Here is a 20,634-nt window from a genome sequence, read left to right as displayed (position 1 = left end):
CATGTACTTTTGGGTGAAAAGGACAAAATTACCCTCGAGGCACACCGGTATTTACATGCAGATGCAACGGACAATAACGACTCAATCAAGGAAGAGTCAGGTGATCAAAATACCTAGCAACTCAGCCTAATGGCGCACCGGGGGCAAACGAGCACCACAAGGACACACCAGCCCAACTACTAAGAACCGGCGGCATGCTTTGTTCTCAACATTCCAGACGATTTAATACTGAAACAACAAATCACCAGTAGTCAAGCATCACGGACCTAGTGGTCCAATTCCTCCTATTGCGCACAACCTGGCCCAAGCCAGCCCTAGCTCTGCTCTCATAGCCATGCCTACTTGCTCCACGGCTCCCGACAGCCTTTGATCTATCACCATGGCTCCTAACTGTGCCAATCTTACACCACTGCTCCCAGCCATGCCAATCTTTCCATGTGGCTTATGCTGACCAAACCCATGTCACTCCAAACTTCAAAGTATTCAACGATGGAGCAGAAGAAAATGCTTTATTAGTAGCTTCTGCTAACGAAAGACTTAGTGGTGAAGAAGCTTACAATTTATTCAGATTCTTAGCTGATCACCAACCAAGCCTTAAAAGGGCACACGACGAAACATCTAATGATGGTGCAATACTTGAAGAAAGTCTGGAAGCAAATCACTGCGCTTCCTACGTACATCTTTACGCGGGTTCCACAAGCAGTTCGAAGTCTCAAGCAGATCGCCGAACAAGACGTTATAGGCTGAGGATTATTTCAGTTGTCTAACAATCTAGTTTTCCTCAGCTACACTCACAACAACGATTTCCATGCTTTCCAGTACAATAAGGTAAACCAATTCCCCGACACCCATATAGGTCTGCTCTCTAGTGCGAGAGGATAAACTAATTGATCTCTAGTGCGAGAGGGTAAACCAATTCCCCGACACCCATCTTGGTATGCTCTCCAGTGCGAGATGATAAACTAATTGCTCTCCAATGCAAGAGGGTAAACTAATTCCCGACACCTATTTGGGTCTGCTTTCCGGTGCGAGATGATAAACTAATTACTCTCCAATGTGTAAAGGTAAACTAATTCCCCATCTAGGTTTACTCTTCTATGCGAGAGGATAAACTAATTGTTCTTCAGTGCGATATGGTAAACTAATTCCCCAACACCCATCTAGGTTTACTCTCTAGTGTGGGAGGATAAACTAATTGCTCTCCAGTGCGAGAAAGCCACACAGCTTTAAAGATCAAATACTCGAAAACCAGAGAAGTAGCAAATGGTCAGAGGGCAGCAACCACTTTGTACTCAACAGTTCGCTCATCCAACACTTTATCTTTAGCAACTCCAATCTTGGCAACTATGTCCTTGATTTCTCCATCTACGGCAGCTGAAAAATCAAACTTAAACAGTTTCCTCATTCTTGGCAAGCAGCCCAAATTGTGGCCCATGCATGTGACTTCCTCGACCCATGTCGAGCCAACCTTTGGCTTCAGTCAAGCCGAGCAATACAAGTTGTTGCCCCTACCACACCACCTCCTCGGCCCATACCAAGCAGACTCCTGGCTCTTGCTAGCCGACGTACCGCACCACCTCGACGGCTGCCCCATGACAGCACCACCCAAGAAGAAGACAAAGAACATTAAGTTTTTCTTACATTGGTGCAGGCGGATAAGACAAAGAAATCAACAGAAGGAGGTTCTTTGTATGGGTAAGCAAAGAAGGGTGCTAAGGGAGGGGGAACAAATATCTTCTTGCTTTCTCTTTTTCTTGTAGGGATAAATAATTGCCCTCTGAAGTTGATTTAATCCACTACTTATCTAGCAGGTTATCATACAATACATCCACACAACACGGGTATGTAGACGTCTATGGCCATATGACACAATTGAGGATATATATGTATATATTTCTTCTCTGGTGCAACTCGGAGTCGTATGGCTTCACCTTCGGGTGATGAGGTTTACCATGTTTCTTCATTACGTAACCCAGTGTCGTACAGCTTCACCTTTGGGTGATGGACAGGTACTGCATTCGGGCAAATGAGGAGTTGATGATATTGATGATATACCCCCAGCTTCACTAGCCTGGGGCTAGTGTCGGTGTGTGATGTTATATATTTCTTCTTTGGCGTAACCCAGAGTCGTACAACTTGACCTTCAAGTGATAGGGCCTACCATGTTTCTTTGCTAGCGTAACCCAGTGTCGTACAACTTCACCTTTGGGTGATGGAAAGGTACTACTTTCGGGCGACTATGATACCCCTAGAAAGTACAGTATTAATGAGATTTATGGATTTGCCTTCGGGCGATGATAACAACATTATTGAGCATGGTTTGACTCGAACTTGTTTTACGAATGTTTTCATGGCATGTAGAGTTTTCAAAAAACTAGTATGTAGTATTTTATATATATATATATATATATATATATGTTTTCAAAACAATGAGGTGAATGGTTTTCTTATTATTAGTAATATTATTATAAACTTGGGTCCATTCACCTTTTTTGTTTTGCGCCCTCTTCAGGATTTAGAATTGAGGCATATAATCTCGGCATCAGGGCACTTCTACGTAGTGATCTTCGAGTCTTCTCAGGGTATGACCCATTCCTTTGTTCATACCTTTTATAATAATTCTTTCACATTATTCTTGAGTAATTTTATGCTCTGAACACGATTCTGCATTGGCATATCACCTTCTACTTACATATTTTAGCTTCATCCCTGTTTTAAATAGCACCGCCACCCTCAAGTGTTGGCCAGCACATGCCTATCCTGGTATTTGGGGATATTGGGATTAAGCTGTGTCACGTACTCAGATTAGCAATGTCTGCTGGGGTCGGAGTAGAAGTTGGCACAAATGGCTGTCTTTCTGGGGTTATGGTACTTATGCTACCATAATAGAAGATAGGAATCTGGGTCTGCGGAGTGGTCCCGTTGGAGTTTTCTAAAGCCTTCATATATTTCTTGACGTCCATGAAGTTTGTGTGACTTTCCGCAGATAAGCAATGTAGGCTTTCTCCAACTTATCAACAGAGGTGTTAATCTTTAACAAAGTTTCTCAAACTTGTTCTATGATAGGAGGGGATCCTGCGATTAGAGCATCGTTACTCCCTGGGGTGGTTGTAACATCAGGGGTTGGTTGCTTGCCCTTAGAATGGTGGTGGCATCTGGAATATGGTTATTCCCGATGAGTGCAATGGGTGCGTTTGGGGTTAAACTGTATCTCAGTGCCATGTTAACGATTTTAATAGAGCTTTCAGTCATGTTTGTGGGAAAGTGGTCTGATTATGAGGAATATGAATTAACTCTTAATGAAATCACCAATTGTTGGAACCAAATTTGCGCACCACCATGAAGGTTGAAGATGCACAAATATGTTTACTTGTAAAACCGGGCATAAACTTGAATTAGCCAAACAACAGGGGTGTGTGCTGATTAAAGCCTCTCCAACGATCAAGTTAGTAAGCAATACAAGACTCAAGCAGTGGGTAAGAGCATAAGTAGGTAATAATTGCATTACCAGAGATTAACCCTAGAATGATATATTTATACTCTTCAAGGATGAGACATTTTAGGATAGTGAATTTGTATTAAACTGAGAGAATCTTAGATGATATTTAGAATGTAGATATTGCATCCTCTTAAAAGTGTGATTACTTGTGGCATATGCCAATCCTTAGATTGTAAGGACTCCAAGATTATAGAAAACCTGATGATTCCTTGTTGGATTAAGCAAATATTGCAGGATAAGCATGGTCAATCTCTGGCAAGTCGTCAGACTTCGCCCATTGATTCCAAAATAAAATGATTTGGCATTGATGCTCCATTTATTCAGCTTTGCTTCGGAGGCTATTGAGTCCATGACCAAACTTATGAGTATTCAAATTCCGGTCCGCCTTACTCCGGCTTTGGAAAATCATGCTCTCACATTAGCAATATCTAATAGCATAATAAAACATAATATTAGACTTGGCATTCGTATCGTGTGTTCCGTGTTCATGTCATTTTTATGACGTACCTGATATCTTAATGGGTCGTGTCGTGTAACACTTGTTAAAATGAACGGGTAACATGACTCGCTTTGAACTCGACCCGTTACCCGTCAAAGAAAAATATATTTTAAACCAATAAATAATCAAAAGAAAAACGTAATACTAAAAACGTAAGTGAGATCAAAGAATCCAACGGCAAGGATTTTATTTCACATAAGTGAGATTAAATCCTATGGTTATTGTTGTAGTAAGGTTTTTTAATTAATCTAGAAGTGTGAAGAAATATATATTTAAACACTCATGACAAGCTCTACAATTTTTGTGAAAATGTCAACTTTGAAATTCGCCATCATAATCCTATAAAACCATAGATTTAAATTTAACCATTGATTGTCATTTACGTTTCTGCTCCATTCTTCTAACTAAATTTCATTTTTTAGATTTTCTTTTTCAAAAACATGACATTTTAGCAGAAGTAGAAAGATGAACGGTTCAGATCATTGATATCACATTCAGATTTTTACGGTTAGTGAAAATATTTCTTGGAGTTTCTAAAGTCCCTCGAATATATGTATAATCGACTCATATTTTAGTTAATCGTAAACATCGAAATGTGATATCAACGATCCGAACCGTTTTTTTTTTGCATCTACTAAAAGATTATGTTTTCAAAACGAAAATCTAAAAAATGAAATCCAATGAGAAGAATAGAGCGTAAACGACCACTAGCGGTTAAATATAAATCTAGGATTTATGGGTTTTGTGCCAAATTTCAGAGATGACTCCTTTAAAAAAGTTGTAAAGCTTGTTATTACAAGTGTTTGTATATTCTTTTCTCATTTTTCACACTTCTATGCCGATCTTTATGAATTATTAATTTGCACTCAAATAATAAAACACTATTCATGAGGGTTTGGAGGGTTTTAAAAATCTTAATGACTATGTAAACATCTTTTAAGTGTAGAGAATGCAATCGCAAGCGTTTATATATTTTTTTTCACATTTTCACACATTTTCATTAATTATTATATATTTTTTATTATGAGCATTGACATATTTTTCACACCAGAATTTAATTATTATGATTTTTTTAATGGGCTATAGTAATTTTAAATTGCTTTGGTATTTTTAATGTACTTTGGAATTTTTTATGGATGGCTATTTTATTAAGGTTTTTTAGTAGTTTAAAATTATCAAACTAACTTTTTTCTTATTAGGTTGAAACGGGTTATTCACAGGCAAAACTATTAAGAACCTGTTAACGTGTGACCTGATAACAATCTGATTAGTTAACATGTTGACCCAAACTCCATTATCTTCGTGTTATTTCGGGTCGTGTTAACATGTTATGTAAGAAATTTTCAGGTCTACATAATATTGTATATGCAAAATCAACATCATAATATTGCATATCCAAAATCAAAATAAGTCAACTTCGTTAGAATTTCTGTCAAAATAAGTCACGTGTCACGCATATGAGGCTTAATCGAGGGGTAAATATGGCAAGCTAAATGAAAAGAATTGTAGCAATAGTTCCTCAACTTTAACCCAATTGGAGAAATGGTCCCTCAACTTTAACCCAATTGGAGAAATAGTCCATGAACTTTAACCCAATTGTAGTAAGGGTCCCTTAACTTTAACCCAATTGTAGCAATGATCCTTCAAATATAGTCATTTTGATGGAATTTTGATAGAGTTGACGAAAGGACCATAGCTGCAGGTTTTGATGAGTTAAGGGACCAATAGTCATGAATTTTTGATTAAGGGACCATCGCTCCAATTGGGTTAAAGTTGAGGGACCATTGCTACAATTTTCTTATATATATAAAGCAATATATAAAATATAGATAAATTGGGGGTTCATGCAACATGGTGAATGTTTTCATGTTATTAAGGCTTATAAAATATCGATTATGTGATTTAGAAGAACTTTTAATTGGATGACGAAGAAAGTATTTGAATGCTAGTTGTAGAAGAACCTCCTCCAAGAACCTTTATTTCCTTAAAGCAGTAGCAAGAACGTGTACGTGTTGTAGGCCTATTTTACTGAGGGCAAAGAGAGGGAGAAGGATCAGTGGCAAATAGAGAGAGATAGAGAATTTGGTGATTCTGTATTAATGATTTCCTATCCATTGTGCATTTATTTATAGTCACAAGAAAAGAAGAATCCTTACCTTTCAAGTAATAGATTACAACTAGAAACTATCTAAAAGATACTATTGAATCCCATAAGTATTTATAGAATCACTCCTAACTAATTTCAGGACTGCATCAATGTAAATTTTTCCAATATATAAAGGGTTGATTTAGGCCAATATACAATAAAATCTCTAGATGGAGTTAAAGTAAAATCTCTATATGGTCTAGTAGTATTCCCATTCACTTGTAAGTGAGAGGTTTTAGGTTCGATTCTCATTAAGAGTGAATTTGAACCACATTATTGCTAGCATTTTCTGAGGCTAAGTTGACCCCCTCCCCATTAGGCCATCTCCAACCGAAGGAGGGCAAAGAGCCAAGTTTAGCCCTATAGTCCTGCAAGAAATTATTTTTTAATTAATAGTGTTAGGCCATATTTTATATCATCTCCAACCAAGGGGATTAAAAGGTCATAGGCCAAAACATAGCCTTTTGACAAAAAACCGATCTCCAACTGAAGGGGGCTATTTTTTAGCCCCCTCAATAATTTATTATTTTAATTGAATTCATATGGTTAATTGAATTAAACTACCATATTAAAATAAGGTTTTCAGGCATATTTTGAGTGCCACTTGTCGCTAAATTAATAAGCCTCTGGATTTCTTATCTTTATATAATGAAAAGGATGTGAAAAATTGGTGAATACTTGAAATAAAATGAGGTAAGATAGTATGGAATGACGAAAAGGATGTGAGAAATGGGGTAGAAATGACCTAGGTATTTATAGGAAAAAAATTAGAATTTTTTTTAAAAAAAATTTCGTCTAAAAAAAAGTTAAATCCAACAATAACTTGACGTCAGTATAATGTTAGGTGGTATGTATTTGGGCTGGGGCTATAGGGTTGGTTAGTTGGCTGCTTTTGGCCAGCCCTTTGGCTGGTTCTCCAATATTTGGTCGGGTAGGGCCCACGAGCCCTTTGGCCTAGCCCTCGGTTGGAGATGGTTTTCATGTCAAAACGGGCTATTTTTTGGCCTATGACCCTTTAGGCGGTTCGGTTGGAGTTGACCTTACTGTAGATAATATCGTATGTTAAAAAAAATTGCTATAATGATTTTATAGGTGGCATTACATATGACAAACAATAAGTCAGGGTTCAGAAGTGCAGCAAAATTGTAACTTGTTGTTTGAATGTGCTTTTAAAATGACTGAAAGCGCTTTTAGAAAAATGTTTTTGAGTTCCAAAAGCACTTTACGTGTTTTCTGCAAAAAACACCAGTTATGTGTTTTTTCCAGGAAGCACTTTAAGTGTTTTTTCAGGATTTACTTGTATATTTACTAAAAATTGGTTCTAAAAATATTTTCACTAAAAACGCTTTCAATCATTTTAAAAGCAAATTCAAACGAGTTTTTATACAAAGAAACTTTAACATTCTCTCAGAATATTTTAAGCTATTTTGATTTATACGAGTAACGACTCGTACGGATTCGGGTGTAAAAAGTACCTTACTTTGATATTGGGATAATTTTTGTCTGTAAATCTACACAACGTTGAAACTCAAGATAATATTAACGAATGTAAAAATGTTTCTTTTTCTTCATCGGAAAAAAGGAATAAATGCAATAATTTGTAAAGAAATTGTCAATAAAGATAAAAGAAAATTCAAGAAACAGTTAAAGTGAGCTAGATAATCATATGATTTTTTTTAACGAATAATAATATGATTCATAATCCACGATTACCCCACCAGCTAGATAATCATATGATTTTTTTTAACGAATAATAATATGATTCATAATCCACGATTACCCCACCAGACGAAAAATATAAATTAAGAATATTTAATTCCTATTTAAATTAGCCTAGAAATTAGCACTCTGCAGGGTTTCGCACCGTAATTGCTTTTTATATTCAAATTTTGAATTTTTGGATAAAAAGTTGAGGACTTTTTTCAAAATAATTTTAATCCTTAAAACAGATATAAAAAAACCCTGGATGCGTGGGACAACGTTGGAAGTAGGGTTATGATGAAGTGTCTGTGTATGACTTTTTATAGCAAATGACATCTGTTTTAAGAAGCGAATGTTAATAATAATATAATTTAAATTTTTTTTAACAAAAATTAAAAATTAATTATAATTTTAAAAATTATATTTTAATATCTTATTTACAAATAAAGAGAAATACTGATAATTCACAGCGTGGTTGCGTTGTATTTGACAATTAACTTTGAAGTAAGTAGATCTGAAATCTACCACTCCTTCCGGTCTTCCCTCAAAGGATAGATTCCAGAGGGATGAGAGAGAAAGACAGACAGAGAGACAGGTAGGAGAGAGAGGCTTTTCACAGTGTACTGAAATACACTTCAAACCCTTACTGAAAAACCAATTTTCTCACCCCTTCTCCGGTCTGATAGAGAAAACTTGATGGGTTCATATGAACTTACAAATGTACTCTTTTCGAAGATCAAAACCTTAGACCCAGAAAATGCCATCAAAATCATGGGTTATCTTCTCATTCAAGATCTTGCCGAGAAGGATTTGATTCGTTTGGCGTATGGTCCCGAGAGCCTTTTGCACTCGCTGATTCTGAGGGCTAAAATCCAGTTGGGACTTTCGTCAAACACTTCGTCCGCATCTTCCACTCCTTCCTCTCCTTCACCCCTAAATCCCATAGCCAGACCAACCAACGCCAACCCATTTTCTCAGTCCTCTCCTAGAACCCCAAACGGCTTTGACTTTGGGAACAACTCTTCTTCTCCCTCTTCGAATTCCTGGCCGCTTTCTGGCCTCCCAAACAACTCCATTAACCCAAGGGCAAGCCCTTTACTCTCTCATGACAATATCCGGGCCGGGTCCTTCTCCGTTGCAGTACATTCGCACCAGTTCAGTAAGGATGGTGGTGGTGGGGGCGGTGGTGATGGGTGGCCAGGAAGTGACCTCATCGACGAGCATCAACTCAGCGAGTACCTCTCCTTTCTCAACGAGTCCTCTTTCTCTTCGAGGCCGGGCGATTTCATTAATCCCAGGCTCGAATTGGGTCCCGGGGTTCCTGATTGGGTTCATTCGGTTAACAATGGTGACACCCATTTCCACAAAAGGAGCTATTCGGCCAGCGATGCTTGTCTGGGGTCCGAGGACCCTGCTTTGGGAGTTGGCTTCAAGCCTTGTCTTTACTTTGCTAGAGGGTTTTGCAAGAATGGAAGCAATTGCAAGTTTGTGCATGGCGGTTTTGCTGATTCCCTGGACGCTCCTGGTGCTATTGTGGGGTCTCCCAGTAATCTTACTGGTTTCGAACAGCAGGAGGAGATGTTGCGGTTGAAAGTTGAGCAACAGAGATTGGCTGCTGCCTCTCAGTTCATGGTTGGAGGGTCGCCTTCTTCGTACAACAAGTACATGAATTTCCTATTGCAACAGCAGAATGACCCTCAGAGGTAAATTGGAAGTCGCCGATTTTGCTATTTTCTGTTGCTTTGTTATTTATTTAGAGTATGTTGAAATTTTTCATTTCGCTCTGTATGGATTGATGTCTTTTGTGTGGAAGTGTTGTTGACTACAAGTGCATTCTTGGTTTGGTTTGGTTACTGGTTCTGTCTCTTTTTTTGGTTCAACATTTTTGTTTCCTCGGTGGAATCTGTTGCATTGTAGATTTGCGGCCATGATGATGGGGGAAGAACCTTTCAAGTTTGGGCGGTGTCGACCTGATAGAAACGAACTTCTGGCAATGGCTTCTGTTGAAAAGGCGAACTCAGCTTCAAGACAGATCTACTTGACATTCCCAGCTGAGAGCACTTTTAGAGATGAAGATGTTTCAGAATACTTCAGGTAGAATTATACATCCTATTACTTCCTTATTATTTGTTAGTTGGGCCAAGTCTTCGAAGCTGTTGTTATGCCTGAGTATTGGCAAAATAGGAATTGGTTTCTTTCGAATTGATCATTCCTTAGCACTTCGGTCAACTATAATGGCATTCTGGTGTATGCATTTCATCTTGTGGCATGACAATCTATATGTTTTCTTAAGTTAGTATGAGAAGGCAATTTGGGCTTTTTGGCATTGTTTGACTTGAATACATTGTCAACAGTCTAAATCAGTAGGGATTTTACTTTTGAACCGTACCCAACACTTGCATTAGGGCTTGCAATGTTGGCTTCAAATGTTACAATTGACCTATATTGTGCTAATGCAGCATATGCACTGCCTCGAATTATTACTGAGGGATTCTTCTTTTACAGGATGAAGTCAAATAAACTGAAGATGTTCAGTTAGTGCTCTGCTGTGAACATGAGTCTCGTGTCATACAGCATTTGACAAAACGATTTATCTGATCAACCATACTTTTGTCTTTGTATGACTCCCACTTTGTGATTTTGCAATGGCAATGATGAATTGTTGTTTGTGAATCTGTCAAATAACTCTTCTAACCGGTTATTGCTTGGTATGTCATGGTACGACTTAGTGAAAGAATTTTTTTTTCTGGAAAATAAGAAAAAAGGTTCTTGACATGGGGAGAGAGAGAGAGAGAGAGAGAGAGAGAGAGAATATGGAAGTGATAAAAATTAAGCATGAATTCAATCATGAAAATTGAATGACCTTGGAGGTCCCAATGCATGGTTATTGGAGCTGTTCTACAGGATGTCAAGTGTCAATATCACAATGTAAAACAAATTCAGAGGTCTTCTGGGATCTTGAGTGGCTGGCCAAATGTGCGTTGGCCCTCATGTTTGGTTCTACTTTAACAAAGAGAAAGGATTTCTATGTATTATTACAAGATAAGAGATTTTCATATGATTGTTATTATATTGTTCAAACGCTTACTGTTCTGGAATTCTTATGGACTTGTTCGTTGTTCTACTTTAGCAGCAAGTTCGGGCCAGTTCAAGATGTCCGGATCCCATATCAGCAGAAGCGAATGTTTGGGTTCGTAACATTTGTCTTCCCAGAAACTGTCAGGCTTATATTGTCCAAAGGCAATCCTCATTTTATATGTGATTCACGTGTGCTTGTCAAGCCCTACAAGGAGAAGGGAAAAATCCTGGATAAGTATGTGCATTATTCCTCTGTTACGTTTTAATCTAAGACATATTGTTATTTCACTTGCATTGATGCCTCAATTGTTGATTGTCTGCAGGAGGCAACAACAACAACAGCATTTGGAGAGGGGAGAATTTTCATCATGTTTGAGCCCTGGTAGTCTTGATTCTAGAGATGCATATGATCTCCCACTTGGTTAGTAAAACAAGAATGGATACTTTGTGCCATAAACACTATTGTAAAAAGAAAGAAGGGATGACTGAATGTTGACAAATGTCTTAGCATTTTGCCGAATATGCAAGAGAGAATCTCTATTCTCGTTGATATTTTTTTTTTTTCGTTTTATATTTTACCTGAATGCTTGTTTTCTATTAGGGGGAAGAATGTTCTACAGTACACAGGAGGTGTTATTGAGAAGAAAGTTGGAAGAGCAGGCTGAACTGCAGCAAGCAATTGAACTCCAAGGTCGAAGACTTATGAGTCTGCAGCTCCCGGACTGGAAGAATGAACGCTTAACCCATCATCACCGCAGTCTATCTGTTGGTGCTCATGGTCCTATGTTGAGCCCTCATTCCCATGCTCAGATCAATCAAAATATCCTTCCATTTGACAGCATGGAACAAGAAGTTGCAGGAGGTTTTCTTATTATCACTTACCATTAATTTGTACTGTATATATGTTTAAGTTTTGTGATGTATAATCGTTGTTCCGACTACTGAATTCCATGTTATCGCAGGCCACAGTGACATTCCAGCTGACTTAATCTCTGTGACTGGTGCAATTGCTGAGCAGCAGTCCCAGAAGGAAGATAATTTAGCTTTCATTCACAACAATGGCAATGGGAATGGCAAAGAAAAGGAGCTAGTCTCCAACCTGGATGCACCTAATCTTCATAAAAGGTAAGGAGCTTTGTTTTCGTATCAAGTAAATATTGACTACAGCTATAACAACGTGACCTAATTTATTTGTTTATTGATTTAAGTTTCTTCTATTGTAAAATATCAGGTTCTTCTGCATATTGCATTTAATATATTTATCTTCTTTTTTATGTTCTTGTGGTTGTGATGAGAGAGCAGTGCAGAGCAGGTCCTGCCTGATAGCCTCTTTGCTTGTACAAAATCTGCCGGAGATCATCATCTATCTGAGTTGTCAACCGCTGTGCCCGAAGTTAATGATACTGCCATTACTACCGAAAACAACACATTATCATCAGTCAATTCTGCTGGCTTCATTGCTTCTCATTGATAATGCTGATTGACTGTGCTTCTGCTAGGGTAAGGACCATCCCTACTAATTTTGTTCTGTGTACATAACTTTGCTAAGGTCTGTAGCGGTGCGAAATCAAACAATCTACGTTTATGATTATGTTCCTCCTCCCTTGTGCAGGAAAGTAGAGAAGCATATAAAAGGAAGAGTAAATCCGCTAGAAGATGTATAGCTGCTGAATTATACCTACATCAAAGACTAAGAGTAGATCCATAGAGAAGGAAGATCTCAACGAGGTCTCGCTTGCCATCACCCCCGATACATACTGCTAACCGAAAAGAAAATACATATTTCATACGTAAGGACAGATGAAAATACGAACGAGAGTGGGATTGATCGATCGATCTCTTTCGCTATTTTGTGTTTTCTGTAGTCTAGAGCAGAACAAGGATTGTAACTTGTATTTTACGTTGTTATGTACAGAACAACTTATCTTTCATCTTACTATGTTTCCTAAGGTTAGGTTTTGAGTTTTCCAGAAAAATAAGAATCAGTAGTGGCTGTTTGTACATAAGATTATTTTCAATTCTTGGGTTAAAACTCAAAATTTTCAACCTAGAAAATTTACGTTGTAACTTAGAAACAGTTTTTCTCGTCCAACCTTTTGGCTTAAATATAATATTTAGCACGAAATTATTAAAAAATGAATTTATAATTATTTTTTTCTTAATGTTTTTTAATAAATTATGTAAACTATCATAATTTAATTTTATGAACATTTTAACCTAAAATGTTTAGATTTCAATTAATATTGAAAAATCACTTAATTGACACTATGAAACTTGTGGAACACTACGAAAGAATATGAAACATATAAAATAATTTTCTTTAATTACTTTAGCCGTTGAATTTAAATTTGGACAGTTAGATTTTTTTTTTTACTGTTGGATTTGATTAAATTATATATTAACCGTTAGATTTTATTAATTTATAAATATAAAACTATAAAAAATATACATATATGATGGGCCAGCTCAACTAACCTTAGGGAAATCTTGGGCTAAATTTATCCCAAAAAAGAGTTTTGTGTTTTAACTCATATTTGATCAAAAGATTGGAGTAAGTTGAGATAAGTTTAGTTACTCTAACAATAGGTCTAAGTAGAAAGGGGATGGAATGGCTATTTTATGTTTTGTTGGGGTCATATGATTGTCTTGTAGCTGTCTGATGTTTTGGTTGCAGCAGCAGCATCACGTGATCACCGAATCAGGGGCAGGAAGGGGATTTTGTTGAAAGTTTATGCTTTTAGGTAGGTGGTGTGCTTTGTCACATATTGTTTGTTGCATTTTACACGTGGGAGCAACGAGTAAAGTCGTCACATGGGTGCCGCTGACATTTACGTAAATGGGTATACATCAGAGTTGTTTATCACACTCCTTTCACTTTCAGTCTTAATGGAAATGTTTGTTGTTTCTCATCAATCTTTGTGTTTTTTGCTCCATGTGCTTGCTGACTGTTCGATGGTGTAGGATTGTAGGATTCTCTTCTTTTCCGTTCTCCTCCCCTCCTGTCCCTTTCTCTCTGTTTTTTTTTTCTATACAAATAAGAGAAGGCAACACGAAATGTTAATGTGATTTAATCGTGAGCATTCAAATATAGGAGGGAATTGGAGGAGACAAAATCTAGGTTCTTTTTTAGTAGGTTACTCAAAAAGCCCTTTAACTTAATTAAAAAAATTTAAAAACAATAGAACAGCCTAGCCCATTTTGGATCCACGATTTTTTAGGGTCGGAGTAAAGCTGATCCGAATACAGTTAGCTCAGAAGTCCCGTCGTGGACTTACCAGCTTACGGCAAAGCTGTATCAAATAGAGTAGTGATGCCACCATCACTCTACTATGGGGCAATTGGCGGAGTCCTAGCGACTCCACTGGATGACCATGCTTATTTCGCAAGACACGTAATCTGAACCGGATATAGACACAATCATATCCTTAAAGTCTGGGAGTTTATAAAATATAGGAATTGGTGTGTGCCGCAAGTGATCATAACTCCTAATGGGATGCAATATCTAATCCTAGATGTCCTCTAGGATTTTCCAGGCTTAGAAAGAGGATTTTATCCTAAAAATTTCTCTCTCCCATTCGATACCTCCCAACGGAATCACTGGGGCTCTCTATCTTGCTACTTCAAGAGCAATTCAAAGACATGGAAGGACAAGAAAAGTATTCTCCAGTCAGATGACATTTTGGTCACTAGTCCCAACTCTGCAGCTTGTCAAAAAGTAATTCAGCAGCTTAGCTCCATGTTTCCAATCAAGGATCTTGCCCCTCTCCATTATTTTCTTGGCCTTGAAGTTAAGAGATCCTCATCAGGCATATTCATATCTCAGACCAAATACATCTTGGATTTGCTATCCAAGGCCAACATGACTGGTGCCAAACCTTGCAATACACCACTCAGCACATCTAAACTTGATCATGACTTTCCATTGTTTGACAATGTCTCTGAGTATCATTCATTAGTTTGTGCTCTCTAATACCTTACATGGACAAGACCGGATCTCAAATTTGCAGTCAATTTTGTCTGCCAATACATGCATAATCCCAAAATTTCACACTTTCAGGGAGTTAAGATAATCCTAAGGTATCTTAAGGATTCTATCAATCTTGGTTTGTGGTTTTCAAAGTATTCCACCACTCCTACCATCATTGCCTTCTCAGATGCCGATTGGGCTGGCTGTGCTATAGATAGAAAACCAATTGGGGGCTATTATGTTTTTCTAGGCAATTCATTAATCAGTTAGAGTGCTAATAAGCAACCAACTGTTGCATGATCATCCACAGAGGCAGAGTATAGATCTCTTGCCAACACTGCATCTGAGATTACTTGGATATGCCAACTATTGGTTGATATTGGTTATTGCTTGCCTTGTTCTCCCCAACTCTGGTGTGACAACATTTCTGCCATTTCTCTTGTCAAGAACCTTATTTTTCATGCTTGGACATATCATGTAGAAATAGACTATCATTACATTTAGGAGAAAGTCTTAGCCAAGCAGATTTTTGTGCATTTTGTTTGTACTCAAGATCAGGTGGCTGATATTTGCACAAAGTCTTTGTCTAAGTCCAGATTTCTATTTCTTCGTGACTAACTTCAACTTCGAATTCCTTAGTTTCGTTTGAGGGGGGATATAAAGGGCAATATTGTAACTATACCATCTAAAGATATTACTTAGTGGTTAAGAAATCTGTTAGTTAGTTAGTTAGTTTGTTGTATTTGCTTCCCTTAGTGGGTCCAAGATACTTGTATATATATACTAAAGGTGTAAAATTATTGTGGTATGAAATGAAATCATTTTTACTAAATAGGATGTAGGGTTGCCTTGTTCTCCCCAACTCTGGTGTGACAACATTTCTGCCATTTCTCTTGTCAAGAACCCTATTTTTCATGCTTGGACATATCATGTTGAAATAGACTATCATTACATTCAGGAGAAAGTCTTAGCCAAGCAGATTTCTGTGCATTTTGTTTGTACTCAAGATCAGGTGGCTGATATTTGCACAAAGTCTCTGTCCAAGTCCAGATTTCTATTTCTTCATGACCAACTTCAACTTCAAATTCCTCAATTTCGTTTGAGGGGGGATATAAAGGGCAATATTGTAACTATACCATCTAGAGATATTACTTAGTGGTTAAGAAATCTGTTAGTTAGTTAGTTAGTTTGTTGTATTTGCTTCCCTTAGTGGGTCCAAGATACTTGTATATATATACTAAAGGTGTAAAATTATTGTGGTACGAAATGAAATCATTTTTACCAAATAGGATGGAGAGGTGTCGGGTGGGGAAGATGAAGGGGGTTCTGGGTTTTTTTTATTTTATTTATTTTAATACTTTTATTTCATTAATTATTTTGATATTTTAAATTTGGGCAATTTTTTTTTTTTGAATTTTGAATTTCCACATGGAACCCTTAATGACATATGGCGCCCAGTCATTGTCCACATGGGCACCACGTCATCAGTTAACATGAGACTTAACAGTCAGACTAACGGATGTATGAGATTGTCCCAAAATTAACACTTTATGTATGACTCTGGGACAAAAAAAACTTCATGTACTAAATGTTAAAAACCACGAAACTTGAGAGTAGTAAACTGAGATTTACCCAAAATCTTATATAAGTAATGATGCATACTAAAAATTATATAAGTAATGATGCATACTAATTCTTGTATAAGTAAATGATGAATAAATAAAATTTGATTCATATTCTGGATTCTTCTATAACTGATGTTGCATGCTTATTCTGCTATAAACCAAAGATTTGTGATTATATTCCATAACTGATGTTGCATACTAGACATGGTACAATTAATGCTGCATACTAATTATCCGTATAAGTAATGATGCATACTAATTTTTTGTATAAATAATAATGCATACTAATGTTGGTATAAGTAATAATGCATATTAATTATGGTATATGTAATGATGCAATATGATAATATAATAAGTAATTCTACAAACTGATTATGCAATTTGATTCATATTCTTAATTTTGCATACTTTCAGGAGGAAGAGGGTGAGAGCCAAAATGCAAATGAAGACACTTTGACACACTAGGTGATAGTCATAGTATCTTTAGCACTCAAGTTCTGAATGAGCAAGTCCAAGATGACCAAGATGTTGCACATCATTCTACATATCTAAATATTGAAAGTGAAGAAAGAAATGCGAACATCACAAACATGGACGCAACTGAAATTGATAGGGTGATCAATGATGTGGTTAATTTCCATATAGAAGAGGCAGTACAAAATGAGGCTTCAAGTACCTCAATTGAAGAATCAGTCCCTTAGGTTCAAGAAGAGGTAGTACAAAAAAGAGGTTCCAAGTACCTCAATTGAAGAATCAATTCCTCAAGTGCAAGAAGAGGCAATGCAACAAGTGGCTCTAAGTACCTCAATTCAAGAATCAGATCCTTAGATGCCAGTTTAACATCAGGAACAAGCAAAAACAACTGCAAAATTAGTTCCTCAAAGCCCAGTTCACCCTCAGGGACAAAAAGCAAATGCAGAATCAGTCCCTCAACTACCAGTTCACCTCAAGGAGTCAGCAATCAAGACAATGAAGCAACAAACATTCTATGAATGACTTATTGTTCTATTTACCGGTGAAGAAAAATGAAAATGTGAAAATTCAAATGATGAATTAACGTAAGAAGAGCTCTCGCAAAGCCAAATAGGTCCTGCAAAGTATTGGAAAAAGAGGGTGAAACTTCGGCTACAGATGTTGAATAATGCTATCAACACATGCCACTTCAAAAACTCTGTGATTGAGAACATTTTTGAAGAGAATGATGCTTTGGAAAAAGAGAATAAGAACTTGAAAAAACAAAACAAGAAGTTAGAAAAAGAGAAGAAAACCATGGAAAAAGGGAAAAGTGAATTGGAGAAGAAGAAAATATGTTGGAGCAACAAAAGAAAAAATGGAAAGAAAAAAATATTTGCAAATGTTACATAGCTTTTTCAATCTATTCATTCAATTTCTCCATTATAAAAAATTTACAAAATTGGGAATAGGAAGCTTCTTACTGCCTTTCCAATCACTCCATGTTAGAAAAACGTGAATTTAATGCTAAATTGATTCTTCATAAATTTTGAAACCAAAAAATTGCAATAAGGTAATGAAGTTATTCTGCACAAAGTAATAATTGATTCTGCACAATGAAATAACAAAGCTTAAAAAAAATGAAAATGAAAAAGATTTCATTATCTTTTTACAGTTTATAATGCTATAATGCTTCTTCATAAAATGGAAAACGAAAAATTGCAAATAAGGTAAAAAAAAATGATACAACACAAATAGTAATAAACTAATTCTATACAAGAATGTGCTGATTTTGAACGAAACAATAACCTCATTCTGCATAAAATCGACAACTGATTCCACACAAAAATAACGAAAACTAATCTAATAACAAACATCCAAAAATAATATAAATAACCCAAAACCCAAAAAAAAATAAAAAATAAAAATCTAATTAAAGCCTGACATGTCGTCTTGTTATGGTGTGAAGTCTGATGACAAAGACTACATCTTACATCTCTTATCTCATTTTTAGACTTGTAACGATGAATCTGTGGTCTTCCACCTTGTCTCCTTGTAAGAGGGAGCTTAACAGGAGCACTTATTAGATCAAAAGTGGGCTTGTTCAAGTCAGAAGCTGGAATGATAGGAAACTGATAACTTAGCTTATACGAATAAACTTTTCAGTAGTCATTCACAAAATCCTCAATATCACGATAATCATGCAACATAACTTGCATAGCATGAGCACAAGGAAAACCTTTATGCTTCCATTGAACACATGAACACTGACATTGATTCAACATAACAACAAAAGAGTTCTTATCCCTTGAACCTCAAATACATCATCAGAGGACCTACTAGCAATCCAATGACTACCTTCTCAAACAAAACCTCTAAGATCATCTTATTTTTTCGGATATAACAGATAAAACCACTTTTTTGAAACACACCTCTTATCAGACATCATGACCATCAACCTTCCTCTAATTGATTCAATCAAATCAAGAATAGGCACGCGACGCTCTTCAGAAATCATTATGTTAAATGATTCTGCAGTTGCATTACTCATTTCGTCCCACCGATTTTCCCTAAGTGTATAATATAATAATGCTCTTTATGAAGATCATCTAAAAATGAATAAGAAATATTTTTGCCAACATTTCTCATTCCCTCAATATTTTTATCAAAATCTTCAACACGGCATGCGTATGTACAATTTTTGAAATACTCACTCAGCTGATCATTAAAAAACTTATTACTTGCACATCGCCTCTCTAAATTTTCTCTCAAATGTATAATGCATAAACCATGAGAAGTAGTAGAAAAGTATTTCCGAATAGCATTCAAAAGACGATGTCGGTCGGTAATTAACGTGATCTTCCTTAGTTGATAATTTAATATCCGAGTTAAATGTTCAACAAACCACATTCAATTGTCTTCATTTTTTATGTCAACAATACCATAACACACAAGAAAAATCTCTGTATAAAAACAAAAAAATTAATAATTATATCACAAAATTGGTTCTGCACATCAATAAATTGATGTGCACATTAATAAACAGATATACACATAAGAATAAGTTGATTCATAATCTACCAAAGTTGAAATTTCTTATAAGTTTATTAAAGGAAGGGGGGGGGGGGGGGAAGGAGTGGGGCTTGTTTATGTAAAACTGGTTCTATACAAAGGTTTATAAAAACTGAAATCTTAAAAGTTTTTGTAAAACTGCTGATGCACAAATGCTAATCAAAAGTTGAAAATTCTTAACTATTTATGGGCCCCCCCAACCCCCCTCCACCCCCAACCACCCTATAAATTGATTCATAATCCATTAACTAGTTCCTAATCCATTGCACATTAATAAACTAATAATGCACTTTAATAAACAAATCTACACAAAAGAATAAACTTATTTTGCAAATAAATAAATATTGAAATTCAAACAATATCACAAATTTGTAATTTATCACATTTAAAAAAACTTACCATTATTTGCATTTTTAGCATAACAGCCAAAAAGAGTACCAGTACATCTTCTTTTAAAAAATGTTCCACCAAGGAACAAAATTGGTCTACACCATCGGAATCCTTTAACACAAACACCAAAAGATATGATTCATGAATAACCTTTCAAACCGATTACTATCATTATCAAATTCTAGTACACAAAAGAATCCATCATTGACATGTGCAAACTCGCCAAGATACCATGGCAAATATTCAAAAAAATAGAGCCTCATCACTGTTAACCTCGTTATATGCAATTTCTTTGCTGCACCAAGCTGCATGGTCTTTAACATCAAGACCATAACTCTCATTCATTTCTCTCATAACATCCTTTGCCTTAATAAATGGATTCGAACGAACCTTGGCAGCCAACAAAGAGGACAAAACAAAATGACCAAACCTTTTATTCTCCTTTTGACGAATACGTCCAGTGCAAGTATGAATATTATTTAATTTTTTTAATGATAAAACAACCACTAGGTTGGCATGAACACAACATTGACACATCTCTGACAGTTTCTTTGAGCAAATAGCAGTATCATGCCTCCAATCATTATTAATGCACTTGAAAAAAAAACCAACCTCAATAGAGTATTGTGTAAGTTTTCTACGAAACCCAACTGCACCATCTTCATAACTTTGACCCTTGTAAGAAATATAACTCTGCCACTTATT

General features: G+C 36.3%; 1 protein-coding gene across 2 annotated transcripts; it reads left to right on the top strand.

Annotated features, from left to right (window-relative positions):
* The first annotated feature begins 8,389 nt into the window (after positions 1 to 8,389).
* On the top strand, positions 8,390 to 12,929 carry LOC103963789 (zinc finger CCCH domain-containing protein 55). Of its 2 annotated transcripts, none has more exons than XM_009376639.3 (8): positions 8,390 to 9,548; positions 9,763 to 9,939; positions 10,979 to 11,158; positions 11,247 to 11,344; positions 11,525 to 11,785; positions 11,886 to 12,048; positions 12,226 to 12,423; positions 12,536 to 12,929. In XM_009376639.3, exons 1-7 carry the CDS (start codon positions 8,542 to 8,544, stop codon positions 12,392 to 12,394), a joined length of 2,055 nt encoding a protein of 684 aa, XP_009374914.2. In that variant the 5' UTR covers positions 8,390 to 8,541; the 3' UTR covers positions 12,395 to 12,423; positions 12,536 to 12,929. The 2 variants fall into 2 exon arrangements, with proteins under 2 accessions (XP_009374914.2, XP_009374913.2); XM_009376638.3 differs by having other exon boundaries at positions 8,579 to 9,548; positions 10,976 to 11,158.
* Positions 12,930 to 20,634: the final 7,705 nt, after the last annotated feature.

The sequence above is a fragment of a genome, unplaced genomic scaffold (genome assembly GCF_019419815.1).
Source record: "Pyrus x bretschneideri cultivar Hongxiangsu unplaced genomic scaffold, Pyrus_bretschneideri_v1 Contig31, whole genome shotgun sequence".
Classification (NCBI taxonomy): domain Eukaryota; kingdom Viridiplantae; phylum Streptophyta; class Magnoliopsida; order Rosales; family Rosaceae; genus Pyrus; species Pyrus x bretschneideri.
This window is presented reverse-complemented; position numbering and strand designations above follow the sequence as displayed.

What these genes read in the sequence shown, in the direction of transcription:
- LOC103963789 (XM_009376639.3), top strand. Translation starts at nt 8,542, where the DNA reads ATGGGTTCATATGAACTTACAAATGTACTCTTTTCGAAGATCAAAACC. An exon ending in GATGTTTCAGAATACTTCAG is followed by an intron (nt 9,940 to 10,978) that starts GTAGAATTATAC and finishes CTACTTTAGCAG; the next exon opens with CAAGTTCGGGCCAGTTCAAG. An exon ending in GCACCTAATCTTCATAAAAG is followed by an intron (nt 12,049 to 12,225) that starts GTAAGGAGCTTT and finishes ATGAGAGAGCAG; the next exon opens with TGCAGAGCAGGTCCTGCCTG.